General features: G+C 40.8%; 1 protein-coding gene across 2 annotated transcripts in view; it reads left to right on the top strand.

Moving 5' to 3' along the window:
* The window catches only part of KCNH7 (potassium voltage-gated channel subfamily H member 7), a 355010-nt gene that overhangs the window by 244926 nt on the left and 84872 nt on the right, over positions 1-25212 (top strand). For both annotated transcript variants that reach the window (XM_018556690.1, XM_018556691.1), the window contains one exon: positions 16032-16457. In XM_018556690.1, the coding sequence (XP_018412192.1) occupies positions 16032-16457 (426 nt within the window). The remainder of the gene's footprint in view (positions 1-16031; positions 16458-25212) is intronic.

The following is a 25212-nucleotide window of genomic DNA, read 5'->3' as shown; positions in this document are numbered from 1 at the left end:
GGTTCATAGTACTGTACGTACATTTCAGGAACTTGGCTCATGTTAGACATGCAGATGAGGGGTGACCACCTCTTCTTCTGGGTCACTGAGGTTTTAACTGCTGTCTGTATCCTCATTAGAAATATTTAATCTCACTTCCTGTCCCTGAGACAACAGGAAGTGAAAGGAAATCTACCCCTAGGAAGAAAATTCACTCCTGTAAGAGTGATCATGGGAAAAAGGTATCTCCACTGAAGCTTAATCACAAATTCTTGTTTCCAGGACAACCGAACATTTTCAAAATCCAATTGCCATAGGAGCAGAAAGTTGAGGGGAAATCTTCTAAACAGGGGCGCACATAGCAAAACAAACTCTACAGGGGGTTAACCCTTCCCTATGCTATCCAAAACAAAAAAATTTTTTTGCTGGAGTTACACTTAAAAAATGTACCTGTTCCAACTCCAACAAATTCAACTTAAGAACAAACCTACAGTCCCCATCTTGTTCGTAACCCGTGGACTGCCTGTACTGTAAAAATCAGCTACAGAAGAACATCAGCTGGAATAACAGATTAGTTCCTAGTACCTACATTAATTTTCAGTTATTGCAACTGGATACGTCCATACTGGATGAGGTTACACAGTCTGTAGTGAATAGAGTTGTCCACAATGCACACATATTTGTATTACGTGTAGTTTTAGAACTGTAGACAAAACAATATGTCAGCCACGAACATTTCTGCCATAGTTTGCATTCAAAAGCAGAGAAGAAACATTATTATTAATATTTAATTTGGTTTGGTGTTCTCCTTTAAAGGGAAACCATTCTGTATTTTACTTAGCACAGAATGAGTTTATCGTAATGTTTATTTGACGTTCTTTTTTTGTGACTTTCATATTTTATGGGCATGTTTGCTCTGCTATATTGTATTTACAGATTTGAGGGTGTTTTTTCCAAAGGTCACCTGTATAGCAGTTAACTTCTGTTATTACCACTGAATAGATAATTATTTCCGACACATAGAGGGTGCACTGTTCTCAGCCAGACCGTCCTGTCTAGCAGACTCTTTCTAAGAGAGGAATAAAAGACACGGACACACACACACACATACTTGTTTCCTCAAGAACAGGAATGTGAAGACATCTTCCTATGATCTGAAGCAACGGGACTTGCTGCTTTTTTTATGCTTCCCAATAGGCAGCAGTGATTCACTTGTAGTTGCCACAATCAGGACTAGCTCCATTATATGGTTAGCCCCATCACTTGGTAGCTTGAAAAATATATCCCTGTGTTCAGGACCGTCCCTATAATGAGGCAGTTGATTCAGGCAGCATCGCTTTGGGTCACGTGGGGGGTAGCAGGCAGAGCAACTTGGCCAATCTGCTGCACAATGTTTGCAGTGTGCCCGTCACTCCCTTTCCGGCCAGGGCATTTCAGATTGCTAAGAGCCCGGCAGAGAGATGTGTAAGGACCACACACATCACCCCACCTAGCTCTTAGCAACCTGGGATGCTCTGGCTGGCATCCCACCCAGCTCCTGGCAACCAGAGATGTCACTAGTTGCCCGGAGCTGGGTGGGATGCCAGGTAGAGCATCCCAGGTTGCTAAGAACTGGGCAGGGAGATGCATAGAGCAGCACCACCTTTGTGTCTGGAGGTGCGGTCTCCTCTACCCATCTCCAATTGCTCTGATTGCATGCACCACCACACCCATCTCGGGCTGCAAAAAGGCTTGGGACGCCACTGCTTGTGTCATAGAAAGCACTTCCAGGCTTGGCTGCATCCATTGGTGTTGATGGGTTGAATTTCTAAAGGCTAAAAGACTGTTCACTGTGCAAGAGAATTTTCGCTTAGCTTAGTGAAGCTAAATGCTTACTACACAAGCTGAGGTCTATGGGCATAGATGAAATGGTGTGTATATGTATAGAGAACTGGCTACAGGAATGGGTCCAGAGAGTATCGATAAATGGCACCTTTTCAGATTGGTCTAGGGTCATAAGCGGTGTGCCTCAGGGCTCTGTGTTAGGTCCTATGCTATTCAACCTGTTTATTAATGATATCGGGGAGGGAGTGAATAGTCATGCTTCCGTGTTCGCTTATGACACCAAAATCGGGAGGGTAATAAACACGGACTTAGACATTATAACACTACAGGGGGACCTGGATAAAATAGGGGAGTGGGCAAATATATGGAAAATGAGGTTTAATGTTGATAAATGTACAGTTATGCACTTTGGAGTCAAAAATAGGCAAGCGGATTACACATTAATGGGAACTCCACTAGGGAAGTCACAAATGGAAAAATATCTGGGGGTCGTTGTAGACCACATGTTGAATAATAGCTTACAATGCCAGGCCACGGTAAACAAAGTGAGCAGAGTACTATCTTGTATTAAAAAGGGAATGTACTGCAGAGACAAGGCTATAATTTTGCCACTTTATAGATCGCTGGTTCGGCCTCATCTGAAGTATGCGGTCCAGTTTTGGTCACCAGAAAAAAACACAAAAGAAGGGGCGCCTTTTCTAGTGCAGTATCGTTTATTCCAAAAGAACAGGCATTGAGGTTAACTGACAGGTACTCACAATACTGAAGTTAAAAACGAGCTGTAGAACAGTAAAACCGGAGCAGTAAGAGAATCCGAATAACGTGTCCTGTATAAAGCACTGAAGTGTCGACGCGTTTCCGGGGCACGCCCCCTTCATCAGGATGTCCTTCCTTGTGAGGGATAAGGATTGTCCATGGCGCTTCTAAAACAAAAAAACTTCAGTTTTGGTCACCAGTCCACAGGAAGCATGACCTTGAACTGGAGAGAGTCCAGAGAAGGGCAACCAACTTAGTTAAGGGGATGGAGGACCAAAGCTACGAGACAAGGTTACCAAATTTAAACATGTTTACTCTGGAAGTGAGGACACTAAGGGGAGATATGATTTTCTTGTACAAGCTGTTCAATGGTGATAGCAACATCACTAATATACTCTTTACGGTAACCTCCATAACAAAGACTGGAGGCCACCATCTAAAATTAGTGGAGAAAAAATTCAAGCACAAGGGGCGTAAGGGCTTCTTCACAGTAAGAGCGGACATGGTATGGAACTTGTTGCAGCAAGCGGTGATTGCAGCTAAGAATGTTGAATCATTCAAAAAGCATTTGGACGATTTCCTCAGAGACCACAACATACAGGGGTACAGGTACACTTAAGAAGAAGATTCACATGCAAAAAAAAAAAAACTTCCATATACCCCCCCCCCCCCCCTGCCGAGTCAGAACTAGAGCTCTCCAATCAGCAGGGAACATTAGCTTTGCTGTTTGCAGTCTTATAGAGCTGACTCAGCAGGGGGCATGTTGAGCCTTTGCTTCCACACAGATAGGAAGTGTCCTTCTCCGCAGCTGCTGGCAGGGAACAAACCTTTCCACTCAAACTGTGGCTGCTTTGTAAAGAAAATGAACTGTAAGACTTTGCACGCCTTTTGTTTTGATGTACCTGGAATGTATTTAGCTAGTTTTAACTGAAACTTCAATTGTGCTGTAACAAATTTTGAGCTATTGAAAATGTTTAATTTTTAAATTCCAGGCTGGGAAGTGGATGCAATGTCCTTTAGAAAGATTACATTACAAGATATCAGCTGTGTGTGATAAATCTATCTCCTCCTAATTTCAGATATATTCAGCTGTAGATAAGCTACAACAATGTAGTAAATATGACTGTAAATATCTTCTCTGCTCTGTGTAAACTTTTATCTTGGCTTCATGGGCCTTTTCCATTGAGTGAAGTGGTATATTTTAATTGGCTGTAAACTGTGTGCAGCTTGTAAGTACCCATGAATGAATATGACCTAATTTTATATTCCCTATAGGCAGAATGTTCTCATGTTTCTGTATTACAATACTTGTCTTTATAGCACCTCGCAACCTTTAAGCTTATGCTTCCGATTGCACAGTGGATAATAACAAATCATCACAATGTTTATGTAGGTCAATGTAAAATGAGTACTTGGAGCAGTTTTCTTGTTTATAATTAAAAAATAAATGAAAGTGGCACAACACCTGCAATCTACACTGCAGGACCGGGGCAGGGAGGGGCAGCACTGTATGTCAGTCAGGCATGCTACATTATACATTGCAAACTCTGGAGAGAGCAGAGTGGTAACCTCACCGATGTGCTGTTGGTCCATGAAATCAGCAGAAAGGAAGCCATGCTAAGGTCCATGCGAAAATTGATTTTCATAAAGTCTGCATTTGCAATGGTTGGGGCCTAGAGAAGAGTTTAGAAAGGGATTTAAGGTATGCTTAAAACCCCAGGATACCTGTTAGTTTACTACCTGTAAAAGTATCATTTAAACTTATATGCTCTGGGGCTTTTATTCTCATCCTGGCTTCATTATTAAGCAAACCATTAACCTGGAACAAGCATGTGTTCGGTGAAGTCTAAAAAGTCTGAACTCTCTTCTTGTTTGCCACCTCCTGGTCAGTGATTTCCTTGATAGAAATAGCAAGAAAAGTCAACAATGGCAACATACATATTTTTATCTCAATATTTTACTCCACCAATACTTAGGATTCTTCCAAAACCCCAAGAAAAATAAATATAATATCTTTTAAATGGCATTTATTGAACAAATGCTGGGCTAAATTATGTCTTTACTAGATCATGGGGTAGGGGATATTGATTGCACATAAACATTGTCCATTTTCCTACATTTCTTTCTTGAGGCATGTATGTAAGTATGTATCTGCTGTTATCATAGGGGGCATTTTTTGGGGTCGCAGGGGTTCCTCTTTGAGTTCTAGTCCTTAATTGTGAAGGGAATAAAAGGATAATTGGTAGCACAGGAGGAATCCTGCATGCCAACAGCCCTCTTGCTATGGGGATTCCAGCCTGCATGTGCTAGCATCTTTCTTTTTGAGTTGGGAGCTATTTAAAAATCTTTAAAGTAAAAACAATTGATTTGCTGATCCAGACACATCAAACCAGGAAATCAGATTTAAAGTAAATCTAAACCTAATTATACCTCATGTGAGCTTAAAATATTAATGCAATTTCACAAAAAAAATCCAGTCCCTGTTAATATGTTTCCTTTTATGGGGTGACAACGGTCTCCCAATTTTACCTCTTGGGTTGTCAGCTTTTCCCTTGAGCCCCGGTGGAGACTACAAGTGGTCATGTGAACACACATTGTGTCCATTTTTGTCACTATCAGAAAGCCGCTCTAGACGTGATGATAATTAGATACTTGTGGAGCAAGTGCATGTAAACAATAATTGGCTGAAAAAGGCTGGAAGAGATCAGCAGCAGTGAAATCCAAAAAGGGATGAAGTTAAAGCTGTTTGGCAAATTGCATGTTACCCAGTTAGGGTTTAGGTCTGCTTTAAAGATTTGCTCTCATATAGAAGCTCCCAAAACACATATGAAAGGACTTGTGTTACCTTATTCCTTCACATATCTTACTTATGCACTTATGTGAACCTATAATTACATGGAGGTCTGTCTATAAACAATTTGCAGGGCCATTCACCATCCAAATATCTGTGAACATTCGTCTTGTGCGAATAATGGCAAAAATCAATGTCTTTAATATGTTTACTTTTCCGGTCGAATGTATTGTGATGTAATACTGCATTGTGGAATCTAGATGTGGCTGATGAGCATAGCAAATAAATGTTTATGTGAATGAACATTCACAGATATGTTCAGACCCCTTGTTGATAAATCATTGGTGGGGATGACTGGAAATACTTCCATCTAATAGCAGGCAGGTAGCAAGGACATCTAAAGGTCGTAACTGGCACTGGATTACCTATTGTAAACAATACCCTCATGTACTCTATATTCAGGTATTATAGATGATGGCCTCTTGTAATGAATAATTATCCCGAACTGTGCATGTTAACTACAGGAGGACTATTGTAGAACACAAGGCAGTCGCTTCCATTCAGGACACAGAGTGATTGATGTAGGTAGAAGATTTCCTTTACTGGATCAAGTCACAAATGAATTTCACACTTTTCTGCACATTTGGTCGTTCATTTTCTTCAAGGCTCCCAATGTGACAGCCCTTTCAAGGGGACAATTAATTCAACAAATCTAGAAAGTTCTCATTAAAGTTGTCATGTTAATTAATTAAATATGGAGACTAATTAGCATAGTGTCACAGTGGCTGTCAGATTTCACTGATATCGTTTTTTCTTTTTTTATCTATATACCCCAGAAGGTTTTTGACGCTGTTAAACAGCTATAGTATAAAATGACTGTGGGTAAACCTAAAGCCCAACTGGAGTCAGCTAAATACATTCCAGATGCATCAAAATAAAAGGTTTGCAAAGCAGCCACAGCCTGAGGATAAAATCCTGTTCCCTGTCAGCATGCTGCAGAGAAGAACCTGAGCTTTCTGTGTGGAAGTAGGAGTCTCTTTGCAGAGGTCCGATACACTCATGCTCAATGCTGATTGGAGAGCTCCAGCTCAGGCTCAGAAGAGGGCCTATCAGACTTCTGCAGAGAGATTCCTATTTCCACTCCATGAGGGAGGGTCCTTCCCTACAGCATGCTGGCAGAGGACAGGCTTTTCTACAGAGGCTTTGGCTGTTTTCTATTACAAAAAACTGTACTTGGCACATCTTTTGTTTTGATGCATCTGGAATGTATTTATCTGATTTACACTGATTGTTTTTAAGAAACATATGTCATAAGAGGAATGGGGCTGTTATTGCTGACCACTCCTTGTAATACTTCTTGTTTCTTGGCTGTCATACTGACCCTTGTGCTTCAGTACTTTGAGTCATTGACCCATGACAAGTATGCAGATATGGAGTTATGACTTTATTTGAATATTCGTAACCTGCATTCTTATTCAGGGTCAGTGACTCAATGGGGTTGATTTACTAACCTTATAAACACACCACGAACATGTATACACCTCTGTAGTGTGTTCCCTCCCAGCATGATCTATGGGTGGAATCTAAACACCTTTGTAGTGTGTACACACCCAGCAGGTGTGTTTGTGCAAAGCCAAGCATGAATTGCAAGGTGATGTTGTGTAAATTAGCTCTATGTTGTGTTGCTTGCGTAGATGAATTCAGGAATGTAAATGCATGAGCTAACCATTTTTGTCTAAACTGTGAAGCAGCATTATATATGCATCATGTGCATGATTTTTCCATATATGGCATTAGTGGAGATATGCTTTTAGAGACTTTTTGGTTGATAAATACGTTTTGCTGTGTGAAAATCACACGCACCTGTTGCGTGCGTGTGTTTAGGTTAGTAAATCACCCCCAATGTATTGAAGCCAGGTGGTCTGCATGACAGTCAGGTGACTAGAATTTTCAAAGGAGGTCAGCAATTACAAGTAACTTTTATAGGGTATGTATATACTTTTCAATATGAATAATATAGCTGCTAAAAGTAAATAAACTTATCAATATGTGTTCATGTTTTTGTTAAAATACTTCTTCCTATGCATAATTTCTAATTATGTATGTAAATTGGGCAGCCAAATTTGTTCAATACATATGCACTCTTTGCTTTCTGCTTTGCAGCGTTACACAATGACTGTGCCTTATTTCTCACATTACAAGTATATATGGTCAATTGTCTGAAGGCAAATAGGCTGGTAACTTTGCAAAGGAATATTCATCTAGCTTAGTGAATGTGGTGTAAATAAACTTTGCAAACTATACCTAATTACATAGAAGGTAAATTGATTATTGAAAAAGTTGACAACTTTTTCAATAATCGATTATGCAGATTAGTTGTTGCAGCCCTAAAAAAAACAGTGTTTTGGCTTGCACATGATTGGACAATAGAAGTCAGCCGAACTTCACCTCATTCCCTAATCTGAGGGAAAATTCCCTTACAAAGTGTGAATTACCTGACGTAACACCCTTTTTGCTTTTAGTACATCAACCTCTATGACACAGGTGACTCATGGAAAACAATGCACTCCCTATGTGTCTGGTATCTTATTTGAACAGTTTATAAGGGAGAGAGAATAACTGCAATTACATTAAGCCACTAAGAGTGCTTAGTAGCAGAATTACTCAGATATAGGAAGGTGCTTGCAGGCAAAACTGGCAGGGTTGCAGCGGTCGCAACAGCCGGGTCCTGGCGCTCCACCTGCTGGGGGGTCCCAGCGAGGAAGAAGAGGCCCCCCCTGCGAGATCGTGCCACTCCTTCCCTGCCGCTCTGGGTATTGTGACTGTTAATAATATTCCGTCCATCATTTACTGCCATGGGCGGCATATTATTAACGGTCACAATTAACCAAACAGATTAAATAAAGCCAAAAGCGCTGTGGATGAATCCTGATGTTGAGTGTTATGTGTACAGGATTGCTAGGGGTGCTGCCGTCCTTCAGCCGGGGAAACTGTAAAACTGGAAGACAAAAGAGACAGAAGGGCGCCCAACCTAGTGCAGATAATCCTTTTAATTTTAAAAGACACGATAAACAGGAGTGCAAGAGTACTCACAATGGCCACGCCCCCTTCTTCAGAAGGTCTGAAGAAGGGGGCGTGACCCCGGAAACGCATCAACGACGCCACAATCCAGTGGCACACAGACAGATTGCAGTCCTGAAACTGCTGTTCCTCTGAAATCATCTTTATACGCTGTTGTTTGACCTACCATTGTGAGTACTCTTGCACTCCTGTTTATCGTGTCTTTTAAAATTAAAAGAATTATCTGCACTTGGTTGGGCGCCCTTCTGTCTCTTTTGTCTTTGGTCACAATTAACCATTACAAACGAATACTTTGTAAATAAATGCCGGTTTCCTCGTTAATCCAATCTGTACGTAAGCGCAGATACTTGGTTTGGCGTTCTCGACAGAATACCGGCACTAAAATTTTAAACAAGCGGCGGCCTGAGGTCCCCCGCTTGCTGGGGACCTCGGCATCCTTCCTGTTAACCATGCGGTGCCATGGCGGTGGGGGGTTTGGGGGGGGGGCCTTCATGGTTTCTTTCACCGGGGCCCTGAAGGTTCTAGTTACGCCTCTGCTTATAGGCACCCAGTGTGGACACATTAGTATAGTGCCACAATGTAGGAGAAGTCACTACTAACTACAGGGGGCATCCACTGCTCCACTGCACAACCCTGACCACATATAATGGTAAAAATTTAAACCACTGAGCCAACAACGACTGCTCAGCAAAATGAGAAGGTATCTCATCTAGGCACCATTTTGCAGGGTGGAGAAAAGATCTCATCTGATAACGCTGGTTATGGACATGATTATCAGAATATTCATGCATCACTGTTATTGTTCCTGTTAAAAGCCATGCTCTTCGGATGGCCAAAAGACAAAGTAGGATATTCCGATGTTTCTTCTGGCAGAATCTCCTAACTTTATTTTGTGTACTTTGGCGGATTCACAGAAACATTAAGATCATTTTCATCAGTATTCCGTTCCAGCGAGCTGGCCGGTGACGAATATCTTATGAAACATTTGCTCATTCACCAGATCTGGCCTGGAGACAACTCGAAGTGGACAAGGTCCAAAGTACACTTAAGGACAAGCCATTTGTTAGGTGTTTCTCATTGTGTCAAGTGTTGCCTCTTGAGTATAGAGTCGGAAATGTTGTTACACATGGCTGAGCTGCCCGAATGACCTTGTTAGTGTTGCAAGTAATGCAAAGCTCTTTTATGGGGCCAACTTATCTGCATGACGGCGTACTGTAATGGCAAAGTATTTTCTTTTCATGACTTGCTAAATTAATGTTTGTGGGTACAATAAACATATTAATGTGAATGTATTAAAGAGCACAATTAATGAGAAAGTGCAACTGAAGCCAACACTTTTTTTCCAGTTTTGGATAGAGAGGAATTAGAAACCCATCAGGTTTTCATTGCTATCCTGTTCAGGAGATTCAACCACTCTATTTTTTTGGTGACAGTTATCACTGAAAGTGAAAGAAAATCCCACATTTAGGGCTGTCAGAATAGGAATAGGAGGGGAAATCTTCCAACAGGAGCACTAGTTCTGGTGACCCTGTTGACCACCAATGATTTCCCTCACTTTGGAGGTAAAACCTCTAACTTCCTTTTGGGACTATAAAACAGGAAGTGAAGAGAAATCTCCCCAATGGGACACAGAATGTGACCAAGTCATAAAGCTTAGAGTAGAGTGAAACAGGAAGCAATGAACAGAACAGTTAAGAGTACTGTTGTGGTAATTTTGCCAATAATATCCTGATGTCAAAATGAGAGGCAGCGTGGGGCTTCTATTCATAACATACAGGCATTGCTTGATCCAGTACCCAGCCTGAACCTACTACTGTTCTTCTTTACTGGGTATATTTTTGTATTTTGAACTGGTTAGGGGCCAAAAGGACACTTATTAGTTCTCTTTCAAAAGAAGACACTGGTAGTATTTTTAAATACATAAGAAAAGTCAAATCTTTACAAATTGCTGGGTGTACATTAAATGCCATTAGCCAGTTAATAATTAATAGTAACAGCATGCAGCTAATAAAGGGGGTTTACAGTATGCTCTATTCGGGGAGAAAACAATTTAGGACTATCACAATTTTTAATTCAAAAATCAGGCTGCGGGCCAACCTAAGAAATCAGTCAGTGGGAATTATGACAAAATATTCATTTTTTTTTCTTTTTTCCTTGAAATTGCCAGATTTTGCTGAAAAGAACTTTGAAAAGTTCAATCTTAATATATATTAACAAAACCATTGGTGACATGAGCCCAAACTTTACTTAATTCTTGATAAGAGAAATTGCTTTTTTGTTTTTTCGACTTGAGTTTGAAAAATATATATCTGCCAGGTTATATCTGGATTTAAAGATTATATGTATTGTGAGGGTTTGCTTCAAATGGTAGTGCATTCAGGACGCTTCCACTCTATAACAATTTATTTTTAGGGCCTCCGCCCACTTTTATTTAAACATCGACATATGTTATTCCCTTGCAGGGGTTTCTCCAAAACAATGTATAGTTTTCTTGCTAACGGCAAAATAACATTTCCAATGTCTCTCCGACTTCAGGTTGTGTTTTTAACAAAACCTTTCCCACACAGGCTGCATCAAACACACTGGCCACACAGGCTGCTCACCACACAGGTGGATTGCCACACAGGAGGATTGCCACACAGGCTGCTATTTTGCCACACAAGCAGATTGCCAGACAGGCGGTCTGCTCCCCAGTCCACCAGACACACAGTCTGGTTCTAGGGTGGGGCTCCTTTCTTAAGCTGGCCATACACCTTACAATTATCTGCAGATTTTCTGTGGTCAGATGGAAAAGGTGCAACAGATTCCTCCATCTACACTTAACTGTGTGGATGGAGCAATCTCCACCTGGGCCAATCCGTTGCACTTTTTCCCATCTGACCACAGAAAATCTGCAGATAATTGTAAGGTGTATGGGCACCCTTTAGGAGGCTGGGAGTTCTTGTAAAGGTCTTAACAAGCCAGCTAGCTCCAGCTGGGCTTGTTACCTCCAAGAGTCCAGCCCTCTCAGCACTTCCCACTAAAGGACAACCTTTAGTATAACACCTGAACCTGGCATTTATATCTCTGCCATTCTGGCTAGGCCACGACATTTTTTCAGCCTGCTGCCACAGTATTCATAAAAACATTTGTTGACTGCTAATACAAACATAGAACATGCAGAAAAGAGAAAAAACTGATACACACAACATAGACATTCTCCACCTCCTCCTTGCCATATACAGTACATGACAGACCTCTAGCCGCCTAACAAACACAATGTCACAAATAGGTACATGTATAAGCCCCCAGATGGGAGTGACATTCCCAAAATCATATCAGAAATCTGAGGAAAGATAAGAAGATAAGGTGCAGCGTGGTAGGGCAATGATACCATTTTGTCAGAATTTTAAAGTTCCGTGCCTGGAGTATACTGGCCATTGAGAGCTTATGCATCAGGAGGAAACACCTAGAGACTTCATCCTCTGAAAGTACATTGCAATTCCTCTTCCCACTCAGCCACATAATAGGGGACAACAGGGGTCATATAGGTCAGAAGGAGGTAATAGAGAGCAGAAATGTAATGGAAAGGCCCATCTTTTTGGAAGTAGAGTTTCTCAAAAGACTTCAAATCCTTGTGCAATACACCTAGCTTTGCCAATGAGGAATACAAGTCCCTTAGTTGAAAATAAGCAAGACATTGGCCAGGTCAGCAAGCAGAGTCTTCGATCAGGGAAGAAAGCAGACAGAGTCCCATGTCCGTGAGTGCCAGGTGGACCGAGCAGAGGGACGACACAGTCCAGACCATACATTTCTGACAGGACTGGCAAGGATTGAAAGCAGGGTGTCCAAGAACGGTGGCAATGAAGACAATATAAGAAGACATTTTGTAGGAGAATACAAAAGGGTACAAGTGTACCTAATGGATGGGTGTAGGGGGCAAGTTAGGGAAGAGAAAGCAAAGGACTAGGTGAAAGAAGGGCATCTATCTGTACCCAAAGTTAATGAGGTGCATGAAAAATAGATTCCAAGAGGAGCATCAATAAGGCCATGCGATAATAGGCTCTACATGAGTTAAACCCATGCCACTCTCTCATTTACATGTATTAAGGATCGTAAAGTGCAGGCAGACCAATGAGCCAGTCCAAATATAACATATTGTAGAAGAACATTAAGACCTGAAAAAAGCCTTAGGGCCCATCTAAACCCGTAGAGGAGACAAGGAAGTATATGCATCTTATTAAGGGCCATCCTGTCAAACCAGCTGTGGTTCAATCGTGACCAAGCTTTCAATTTTAAATGGATAGATGACAACAAAGGTTTATAATTAAGGTCGTACAGTACTTCCAAGGAAGGAGATAAAAAAAAACACCTAGGTATTTAGGAGCGGCAGTCTTCCAAACAAAAGGAAAGCTACATTGGAGGTCCACAAACATTTGAGATAACAAAGACACATTAAAGGCTTCTAATGTATGCATATTTACTTTAAAGTTGCTCAGAGCAGCAAATTAGGAGAACTCTCATAGGATCCGTGGGTTCATAACATAGATCAGTAGGTCATCTGCATATATAGTAAGCTTAAATTCACGAGCCTCAAGTGCAACTTAATGGATCGAAGAATTATAGCGAAGACCCACAGCCAAGTGCTCCATGTCCAGTATACTGTATATATAGATAGGGGTCGAGTGGACAGCCTTGGCGAGTCCCATTGTAAATAGTGAGTGTACAGGAAAGAGTTCCATTAACACATACCCTAGCCAATGGGGCCTAAAAGAGAGCCTTAATTTTGGCAAGAAGGGACTTCAGGATGCCTACTTGTGTCAAGGATGCAAAAAAGAAATCCCAGTTAAGGTGATCAAACACCTTATCCACGTTTGGATTTAAAAGCCAAGCCCACTCAAAACTGCTATTCAGGTTATTTTGTTGATGTCATATTAAGTCACATGCACGCCTGGATCTCTAGTGCTGAGCAGTCCACACCAGAATTTCCAGCCTGGCCAACTGCTGCAGCTATTACAGAGCTGAATGATGGTGTTAAACTTGAGATGATAGATCCTCCATAATGCAGACTCAATGGGTAATCAGTGAATTCAGCACCATTCAATTCATGTTAAACCGCATGTCAAAACAAGCAGTATACAATATAACAAACAATATACACTCTCTCTCTCTCTCTCTCTCTCTCCACGATGTGAAGCTGCAATTAAGCTTGCCCTCCCCCCCTTACTTTCTAAGCCTCCCTGTTGGCTTATGATCTTTGCCATCTCAATAAAGAACCAATGGGTTTAGAATAGAGGGGACCAGCTTGACCTTTATAGGTAAAGCTTAGATGTGCATAAAACTTCCATTGCCTGTAGCTCCGGATCAGCTACTTTTTTCACATGTGGTTTTCTCTGCAAAATTAGAGGTGACCTGTGTGTTTTGATCATATACTTACTTTGAATTTCCCAGGTTTGTGACAGATTTACTTTAATACCGGTAAGTAAAAAATACTTCTGTTTTTTTTTCCTTTTCCACTAGGCAGTGCACACTTTATTTCCATACATTTTTGGACCTCTGAACTATACTGTATGAGCTACGACATCTCATTCCAAAACCATGACCATTAATATGGGGTTACTCCTACCCCTCTATACAACTATAACAGCTTCCCCTCTATACAACTATAACAACTTTCTCTCTCCTAAGAAGACTTTCCACAAGATTGTGCAGTTTTTCTGGGAATTTGTGCTTATTCAGCCAAAAGAGCATGTGTGAGGTCCACTGACTGTGCACCAGGTACAAATGTTAGGCAAGACGACCTGGTGCACAGTCAGTGTTCCAATCTATTCCAAATCAATGAATTCTCAATAGGGTATAGTCCAGGGCTCTCTGCAAGCCACTCAAGTTGTTCCACACGAAACTCATCAGACCAAGTTCTTTATTTAGCTTGGTTTGACATAGCCATACCGGAACAAAAAAGGGCCTTTCCCAAACTGTTGTCAGAAATTTGGAAGATCATATTTGTCTAAAATTACTTTTTATTCTGAAGCATAACAAAACCCATTACTGGAAAAACCCTAACTCAATCATTTAGATGGGTGTCCCCTTACTTTTGCCAAATATCGTGTAGTTTCGTTTCACACGGAACAAACCTACATTTAGTAGTATACATCTTAGGAAGGTTTGTCTGTTAGTATGTAAATATGCTTTTATCTATAAATACCAATGCATGAAGTTGGAATGCTGACTATTGTGTTTGTATAGTGTTGCTAATACAGAACATATTCTGGAGTTAGCATTTTTGCAAGCACTGGGTAGAAAAATGCACTTTAAATCAGCTATATTATTTAGCGGTTAGTGTAACAATGTGAAACTGCAGTACGGTAGTAATTCCAGACCAGAGCTGTTTCATGGAGCACTTGCCACTAAGTACTTTCTATGAGATAATGGATGTTTTCTATTCAAGCCTCCTGCTCCAGTGGTGTACCTAACAAATGTTATTTGTACTTATTTTTTGTGAGTGCTTTCTTTTAGATCCTACTTTTACTGTATCGGCTGCCCTATTGTGAAGCCTGAAGGGATAAAAATTATAAAACTTTTTCAAAAAATGATTGCAAAATCAGGAAAACTTAAGGACACAAGTGGGCCAGAAGCAATTATAATAATAATAGGTTCACCTTTATGCATGGAAGCATGGAAATGGCATTTTAAAGGAGACGGATAATATCTTTTTGGGCAATTGTATGTGATTAAAGATAACATTGTGCAGATACTTAAAATAGCATCTGTGACTTTGCCCTTTTAGGGCCAAGTGAGTGACATTTTACACCCCCTCCTACTTATACCTTGGTCAAGAATCCCCCATTCTGTTTTCCAGTTGTATCCCTGTGAAATATGTAGTACTTCTATGTATTGGAAAGCATGGAACCTCCACTTCCTCCCAGGAATTGCTTAGGCCTTAGCAGACAATCGCCAGGTCCAAACACTGGCATATGTGGGAGGGAAGAAGGCCTCCTGTTAACATCAACAGGGTTATTCTCAAAAGGGTGAAGAGTTTGGAGAAGTGAACAATCTAGGACAACATAGCTGAACTGGAAAGTGAGCTGACTTGGAGAATTTTTCAAATCAGCTCTTTTGGCCTAGATTTTTCACTTCTGCCTTTTCAAACTCTTCACCCATTTGTGAATAACCATGAAAGAAAGCTCTATCTGTCCCCAACATTTTTTAACATATATAGCAAGGCTATAGTCAGGTCATGCTGACTGAGGAAATTTTTGACTGACTGGTGAGACACCGCCAAATTTTTCAAGCCCTGTATATATATATATATGTTCTTACTATAATAGGTTGCTGATTTTAATTATAGCTGTGTTATTTTCTTTATTAAATAGTTTACAGCAAAAACATACATTAATAATGCAGAACAGCGATAATTCCAAACACCAGGACACAAAAAGTGTGAGATCCCTGCTTGTTAAAGCTGTACAACTCATTTGTTATTATTATTGTGCAGCCCGATCTAGAAATGTTGTTGTGTATCAATTTGTGCATTGCGGAGCAGAGGACATGTTAACCTTTTATGGCAGTGTAAACACATATATTTTCCCTAATTGTCATCTTCGCTACTCTTTCTCCGCAGGTTCTGTCACTGGGAGCGGACGTCTTGCCGGAGTACAAACTTCAAACACCTCGTATCAATAAGTTTACTATATTGCACTATAGCCCTTTCAAAGCCGTGTGGGACTGGCTCATTTTGTTGCTCGTTATTTATACCGCGATTTTCACTCCTTATTCAGCTGCCTTCCTTCTGAATGACATAGAGGAGCAGAAGAGACGCACGTGTGGATATTCCTGCAACCCTCTGAATGTCGTAGACTTAATGGTGGATATCATGTTTATCATCGATATCCTCATAAATTTCCGGACCACATACGTTAATCAGAACGAGGAGGTAGTCAGCGATCCTGCAAAAATAGCTATTCATTATTTTAAAGGCTGGTTCCTAATAGATATGGTTGCAGCAATACCTTTTGATCTGCTGATATTTGGATCTGGCTCAGATGAGGTGAGTGCAAGTGGCATGTTATATATTTTGTATATTGAATAAGAGCATACCAGAAATTTCTTGTATCAAGCAAAATAGCAACTAAATTTCGCATTTTGTTTTTGTTTTTTTTATATATCTGAGACCCCTGTGCCTGCAGTCATTTGCAGTCAATCAAAACAGTTTTGCACAGGTCTGCAAGAGAATTAACAATGGAAACAAGACAAATTTTCAGTACAATGAAACATATTTTCACTCCAAACAGACACACAATTATGAAGTGGCAGGTTTTATTCTGTCTCAGTGCTATTTTAGAGCAGAAAGGGGGAATATTTGAATCAATCAATTATTATAATAATTCTGTCTCAGTGCTCCTGTTTAGCAGTGCCTTGTTGTGTGACATAATTAAAAGAAGTCTCCCACTATATGGTCAAAAGGATGTGGACACCCTCCAAATTATTGAGTTCGAATGAAGGTATTGTTAATCCTACAACATACAGTACAAATACATTTTACACAATTGTGCATAACAGTTTGGGGAAGGCGCTTTTCTGTTCCAGCATTACTGCCCCTTTGCAAAAAGCCAGCTCCATGAAGACATGGTTTGACAAGTCTGGTTTGGAGGAACTCAAGTGGCCTGCAGAGGGATGGACCTCAAACCTTTTGAGCAGCTTTACGATGAATTGGAACACTGATTGTGGGCCATGTCTTCTCATGAACATCTTGAGGAAAACAAAACAAAATCTTGTGGAAAGAAGGCCTGATAGAAGAGTGGAGCTTTTTGTAACTGAAAAGAGTTGGGCAGTACAATCCCATATTACTACCCATGGTTTTGGGAGGAGATATTTAGCAAACTCCTATAGGTTTGGTGGCCAGGTGTCAACAAACATTTGGCCATATGGTTTAAGTAAGTAGGGGTACTCAGACTTATGCTTCTAGGGGGCAGCTGGGTTACTTCCTCTCATATTCCTCACACATCTAATATCTTTATTTATTACCAGCACACTTCTAACCTGCAGAGTACCCAGCTGCCCTAAGGATAACCTGTCCCTTGCCCAAAGTGAATATATTTATGGACTTGTCCTTAAACCATGCAATCATGAGATAGATAACTATCTTAATTTTACCTCACTTACCTTATAAGAAGCAGCCTACTTACAAATTAATTGGCCACATCATCAGTTTAAGTTGTGCTCATGTGTTGGCCAATTTACGTGGGCTCTGGTCACCAAGGATGGGCAGGGAAACTATGCTTGGTCAAAGTGAAACTGTGAGGGGAACCCATAGAAGTGGACTGGTAATGAGGCCTTAGTCACAATAGCCATGCGCATACACACTACAGCAGAGGGATTAAACTTGCATTAGGCCTATCCTGTCACTTGTGATCCTGTCACTTGTGGGAACTAACTAGTGAGGGAATGGCAACTGAGTGATGCCTCGCTGGTATGGCCAATAGTAGCAGGTGTCATTTCTTTGCCCATTAGTGATCCTGTCTCATGGTAAACTGCCACCAGTGACAAGATCACTATAATTATTATAATACAGGATTTATATAGCACCAGCAGTTTACACAGCTCTTTACAAAATGGAAGGAGACAGTACAGTTACAATACAATTTCAAATAGAAGGATATGATAAGCCCTGCTTGTGAGAGCTTACAATCTAGTGGAAGGGTAAGTGATACAATAAGTAATAATTGTGTGTGATGAGCAAATGGAAGAAGTAAAAGGACAGCTTTTGTTTTTGATGTTAAGGACAGTTATTATGTTGAAAAATGATAAGCTCAGTGTCATGCACCTTGGTATGAGCCTTAAGGTGACAAGAAAGGCCTCCCCTTGCAACTCTTATCTGAGCACCCCTAGAGGTCACACAGAGGGTGTTTGAACAGAGAGGGGCACGGATGCCTATAACTGGTACATATGTTAATGACACTGGAGCTGTTAATGAATAGCTGAAGTTTTCTTTGTAATGAATAGCTGAAGAAGCAGATCATACTTGTAAGCAGAGCAGTACCGAATCAGAGGGAAAACCGAGGTTAACAGGCAGGCAGCAATCAGCAGAGTCAGAAGCCAAGCCGGGTCAAGTATGAGTTTCAGAAAGAGGAATAGAATACAAGGTACAGCTGAAGATCTTCCAGCAACATGCAGTTGCAGGAAACATCCTTAAATAGCCCTCCTGGTGCCACTGACTGGAATGGGCATGCGCGCATGTGTGCACTGTGCTTCATTAACACAAGCGCATTGCTATCTACGCACATGTATGTGCCCATTGTTGGCACCATAACGATTTACTCTCGCATTCCTTTGCACAGTTGCACATGTAGCAGTCTGCGCAGATGCTGTACTAAAGACACCGGTCGGATTTCCCTGACATTCAGTTTTGGAAAGGTTGAGTTTGAGGAAGTGGTGTGACATCCATGTTAATGAGTGTGATGACGTGGTTTATTTAGCTGTATGGAGGCAGGTACTACATTTCTGGAGGGTAGATTTATATAGCGTGCAGTTGCTCAAGAGCACAACTATGTCTTGTGAGTCTTCTGGTGTCATCTTTTTGCCAAGTTTGTAGTGGACGAGGCCTATTTTTGTGAGTGGCGAGTGGGGCAATTGTGCCAGGATGAGAGTGAGCTTTTGTAGAGAGAAATGACAAGGGCAGGATAGGGGTGGAATTTTATCATAAAGGTAGTCTGTTGCATAGTAGAGAAGAGAAGGGTTAAAGTGGCAAAGATTTCTCCTGGGAATGGTTTGCTGGTTGGAGTGGTAGGGGGCTAAAAGATAGGGAGAGTGTGAAAGTGATGAGGTTGTGATCAGAGAGTGGAAAAGGGGTGTTGGAGAGATTGCGAGGAGTGCAGAGGTGGGAGAATATGAGGTCAAGGGCATTACCATCAGAATGAGTAGAAGTGTCCATTGCGTTAGGCCAAAGGAAAAAATTAGGCTGAGTAGCTGAGAGGTGGCTGTGATGTTAACATTAGCAGGGACAATAAAGTCACCAAGAATAACAGTGGTGTTTCAGAGGAAAGAAAATAGGGTAGCTAGACAGAGAAGTTGCCAAGGAAGCGTAACACTGGTCCTGGAAGTCGACGTATACAATGAACTTCAAAAGAGGAGAGAGCTAGCGAAAGTGGTGTAGGAAGAACTTGAAGTGTGCTTTGTGGGGATAGAAGGAATCCAGCTAGTGGAAACTAGTGGGCCATTGGCTTAAAACTCTACTCCATTATAATGCACAGACCAGGGCTGTGCAATGCAGGTTAGCGTTAAGAAGCATTAAATTAAGGCCTGTATAACCATTTACTTTTTCATGTGGAAGGGGACTTTGGGGTGATTTAATGTAGGAGTACAGTTGTTTTTTGATGCCAGAGATATGTGACAAGAAACTGTGAAGCAGATTGCAAGTTTGGAATTGCCAGATCGCCAGCAGAGCAAATCTAAGCAGATGCACTCATCAATAATAACAATGTTGACCACTGAGGCACTTTACCTGTGCCAAGAAATTCTCTGATATCCCTATTTACACTAATCTTGTGACTTTGTTTTTAATACATACAATTTAAACCTTGTTGAGTGTAGGTAGGTGTAATATTAGACGAATACACAATTAAACCATTGGTATTTAATTATTCACCAGACACCATTTGAAAGAAATTATTATTTGACCAAATGTGCTAAAAATACCTCTCCTTTTTTGAAATATGCTATTTTTCAATCAGTTTAATGGCTGGTTTGATGTCCTAGTATAAATGTTTTAGCAAAGATGGTTATTTTCAAAGATACCTATTTCATTAGACACAATTCATTAGTCACCCTACCCTACTACAGATTGTAAGCTTCAATGATCACTGTTGTGAAAAATCCTTTATTCTCGTAGCAGCATGTGGTAAAAATATGCAATGATTGCATACAGTATATGAATTACTTTTTTTATTTCACATGCCTCATAGACATATATTTTTTTCAAATGTACATGCAGACCAAGCTGGCCAACCCAAGTGACAATGGTTTTAACAAAGTATTACTCTTAAACAGTTGCAGCTACAGTTTTGTGTTTTGTTTAGACTTTTCACAAGGGATCCCCTCCTGATGGGAGCAGTACAGATTGGATGTCACCACTGAGACATTTGTGTCCATCAAGTTTTTCCTTCATCTTGCAATGAAGGAAAACACTGAAATGACTGGACCCCATGTCGATCTATGGGGAATATGGGATATGTATCCATTTATATCAGATTAACCCCGATCTGGCATGATCAGGTGCATCAAAACGGAACACTGTTCCGTTTGTTTTTCAGAACCTGGCCGGAGTCGGGGTAACTGGGTGTAAACGGACGCCCATAAGTTCTGACCCGGCTACCCATAGACTAGCATTGGGCATCCAGTCAGGTTCACCTGAAAAACTGACAGGTGGACCTAATCAGACCGCCGGTGTGAAAGAAAGGGGCCCTATTCTTTTTTTATTGATCAAGTGAACAAAAATTTACCATTGTAAGCAGAAGTGTTATAATTCCTCCAACCTTTGTCACTTTTCCTTGAGAGCTGTATCTACCTGTAAATGTATAGAAAAATAACTATTAAAACTGAAAATGAAACAAATCAACACAGACGTGTATCTATGAACACATCATTATATATATACACTGAGTGGCCAGTTTATCATGACCACCTGACGTCTGTAGGCAAATTAGCTATAATTAGCTATATTATATATATTATTTTTTTCAATGCATGCAGTGTAGGTACCTAAATTTGGCTTGGTATCTGCCTTTTGAAGCCCTTGTACACATAACACAGAGTCAGAGAAGGAGAAGCAGCACAAGGAGCCAATCAGCTGTGTTGTAGCACACATGTGCTAACAAAGAACATGGTGATTGGAGGAGAGAGCAGAGTGAAAGAAAGGAGAAAACCTGTAAGTGTTACTTACTGTAGCAGAGAAAAATTCAGGTCTCCTGTCCTGCCAGATCTCAGGGCTGGATGGACAGACTCCTTTGATAAGTAAAACAGATCCATGAGATGTATTTCTTCTGTGTATTTAGATGTTTGCCTGGGAGTAAAGGCTAGTGAAAACTAAAAAAAAAGGACATTCATATACTGAATATACGATCATTGGTTAACCGCTTGAAGACCAGGTGTTTAGACCCCCTTCCTGGCCAGGCCATTTTTCAGTATTCAGCGCTGCGGTACTTTGACTGACATTTATTCTGTCATGCAATGCTGTACTGAAATTCATTTTGTACCATTTTTTGGGGACAGATAGAGCTTTCTTTTGGTGATATTTAATCACCACTGGGGGTTTTATTTTTTACTATATTCAGGAGAAATTACTGAAAATTTTGAAAATTTAGTTTTTTCTACATTATGTTATAAAACAACTAATATTACTCACTTTTTTGGTAAAATATACACCACTTCCGCATTCTGACAGTGGAGAGGGGACCGGAGGGAGATCGTGAACCGACCTCCCTTTAATCCCCTGTCAGAGAGCCGCTATGCTGGTCCCGGGCTCGCACAGCAGAGCCCGGGATCAACGTGACAGCGGGAGGGGGGGAGCCGTGGAGGGGGCGCACACACTGGGACCTCATACAAGCGATTTGCCGGCTATATAGCCGGCGGATCGCTTGTATGTTAACAGGCATCGCTGCCGGTTTTTAAATTATGTGTCTTTCCCGCTTGCGCACGCCACGCACGAGTGGGCGGGACTAACAGGACGTGTATACACGCCCAGTTACATCCAAGAAGCTCCCGGCCAGCTGTGTATATACAACGGCCGGCTAGGGGGTAGTTCAATAACTCATAGATAGGTGTCAAAATACAATATTTTTCTCAATAGTGGTACTTTAACCTCAGACTCTATTCCTACTCTGACCTACTGTACATCAGTTAATTTAGTCACTGTACATAATGAAAGGCTGAGGGGAGAGAGAAATATCAAGTAGGTGGGAAGTGCTTTATTAAACGCAGAATGCCTGAACGGCGAATATTTTTGGGGGAACAGCTTGCACTGAATGTAGCTATTTTTGGAAAATAGTAATAATCATTATCCAACTTAATAATCAAAAATGTATGTTAAAAGGAACTCCTTTTTAGTTTCACCATACACATAACAATGTCACTATACAATCTTTGTACAGTCAACTTTAAATGTGCCTAAACATTGCAAAATAAGGGCCAACCTTAATTGTCCAAGCATTTTGTTCCCAGACAGACAGACATTTGCACTACGTAGTTGTTGGTAGATCTAAATGAGATTGTACAAATCAGATTGTAATGTATGTAATGCTCTGCCATGACAAGTGTAGAGTAATCAGCCACTCATTGGCTATTCCACGCTCTGCGAGGTTGTAGGCAGTGTAGGCACTTCAGTGAAATAGCTGAAATATCTACACCTCTCTGATGTCACAGTGTTCTAGAGAAAAGATTAATTGATTGGGCTCTGCTGTATTTCAACAAAACAAATATAATATAGCCGCGCAGCAGAATTGACTTCCATTAGGAAGACATTCCTTCAGAACAGTTGATGTAATTAGCATTCACATCGAAGGAATCGTTTTCATGAACCTCATTCCCCAAGCGACTGAAAGTCTTTCAACAAGGAAATTAATGTCTGCTTAACAGTGGAAATTAAATCATAATATGTACAGACCTATTTCCTGTAAAATATGTGAAGAAACCCAAGGCTATACTGTCAATACGCCGGTCTCTCTTGAGTTATTATGTAAAATGGTAATTTAGTATTAGATGTTGATGTTTAAATATGGATGAGGAGGTCTCAGGCGATATATCCATTTAACATTTTTTTTTAATACTCAGGGTATAATTAAAGGACATTGTATGATCTTCCCCTTTTACATTAAGTCTTAATGGGAAATTATATGTAATACAAGGAATACATAGATATAAGCTTATCTGTAATGGAGCTATGCAGCCCTCACCACAGAGGTTATCACAGAAATATCTGAGGACGCTACTTGAATAGATGGTCAAACATTTTCAACTTTACAGAACAAGTCCAGCTGAATGTGACTATCTACTTCTAGCTGCTCTGCTAAAATGTTCCACGTAGTATGAGTTTTAGTGTTGCAAGCAGGTCTCATATAAAAGGGGATCCACTCAATTTTGAGGATCTTCTTACAATAGCATAAAGTGAGGCTGTACTCCATTGTAACATATTACAGCTCGGTGGATCTCAACAGCATTGTCGGGATCCATCCCGGTTGAGGCGGTCTCGGTATACCGTGAGCTATATACCTTCCGTGACCCTTAAGAGAACTATGGGGAAAAACGCTTACCCCATAGTTTTCTTTTAAATGCATAGTCCCGTATGATGAACGCACCGTACCGCGCAAGGCACCTACTGTGCGTTAACAGTATGGGAGGTGCATTGCAATGTAATTCATTTAAATCATTGGGCACCCCAAAACTGCCCGCAATGCGCTTGATCACGCTGCAATGCACGGTACTGCAATACCGTGTGTTGCATTTAAAAAAAAGTAGTGCATGCAGCTTACCCGAACTTCCTGTCCAGTACAAGATCATTAAGCAGATCACAGTCTTCAGCACCTGCCCATCTACTAGCTTAGAAAAGGGAGAATGAAGGAGGGAGGAAGAATGGAAGGGGAGCAGGGAGGAGGGTAGCGGCTTGCCTTGCTGTGTCTGTGTTTGTGGAGACACACACAGCTTACTAGCACACACAAGAGTGACTCCGTAGGTGCCACCCTAAAACAGTATATCAGGGCCAGTGCTCAGCGGGACCAGCTGATTCTACAGGAAGCTCAATATTGTAACCATAAAGAAGCAGCATCCATTGTAAGTGATTTGATATAGCTTAAAAACCTTTTGACTTTAATATCACTTTAAGTAATCTTCAAGACAAGCCGGCCAGAACAAAGAGGGTTGACCCTTAGTACCGAGGGCACACAAAGCAATAAAAATGTAACCCTTCTCTAATCTACCCAAAACTTGAAAAATGGCTTTAAATATACTTGAGGATGTAGACAACCAAATTGTCTCATAGACCTCTGAATATTGGAAAAGCACAACAAATGTAGCTTTGGAGGCCATGTCATTAAAATTCCTCAGTGCCACTGTGTAATGCTTTGGTTTTGTGTATGTAAAACTTGGACATTACTTGCCTAGAATAATGAGCGCTTTTCTTTTGAAATACAAACCCAGTCCTTTTCTGTTTAATTTTCTTCCAATTTACCCTCATTCCATGACTTCCTCTCTATAATGGCTTTCTGAAAGGTTATCCATCTGTAATTGCTTGCTCAGGACACACATTGTAAACTGCTCCCTTCATGTGTTACCTGATAATAAGGCTCTGAATACGTGGCTCTGTGTAACCCCTCTGTATAGCTATACTTTGCTGTCTTTAGCCTGATGTGAATTAGGACATATGAAAACAGCAGGAGCACTAGTTTTAGCTGACTAGTAATATGAGTGCTAAATATGCAGACTACAGCATGTAGCTTGTCTAAAAAAAAATAGAACACCTTTTTTTTGTACCTTGAGAAGTTGTGATTAAAAATAGTATTGTTCCCTGCTAAAGCATTTTAGAAGAAGGCGCTAATTATTGAAGCTGTAGGAATAGGGACTTCTCACCTCCTGTCAGCTCTTATTACCAAAGTCCTCAGTGTGCTATAGAGACAGTAAGGATGCAGGTAAATTGCCTGGAATGGGAATTTGGCAGCTCTACCTAATGCCAGAAAGGCTACTGAATGCGACTGTTATGCTTGAATTGTTAGAGAACCTTAGTATTTAAAAAGTGGGGGTTTTTTTTATTTGTAACG

The sequence above is a fragment of the Nanorana parkeri genome, unplaced genomic scaffold, assembly GCF_000935625.1.
Source record: "Nanorana parkeri isolate BGI_ZX_2015 unplaced genomic scaffold, ASM93562v1 scaffold247, whole genome shotgun sequence".
NCBI lineage: Eukaryota > Metazoa > Chordata > Amphibia > Anura > Dicroglossidae > Nanorana > Nanorana parkeri.
Note: the sequence above shows the minus strand (reverse complement) of the source record. Positions and strands in the feature narration are given on the sequence as shown.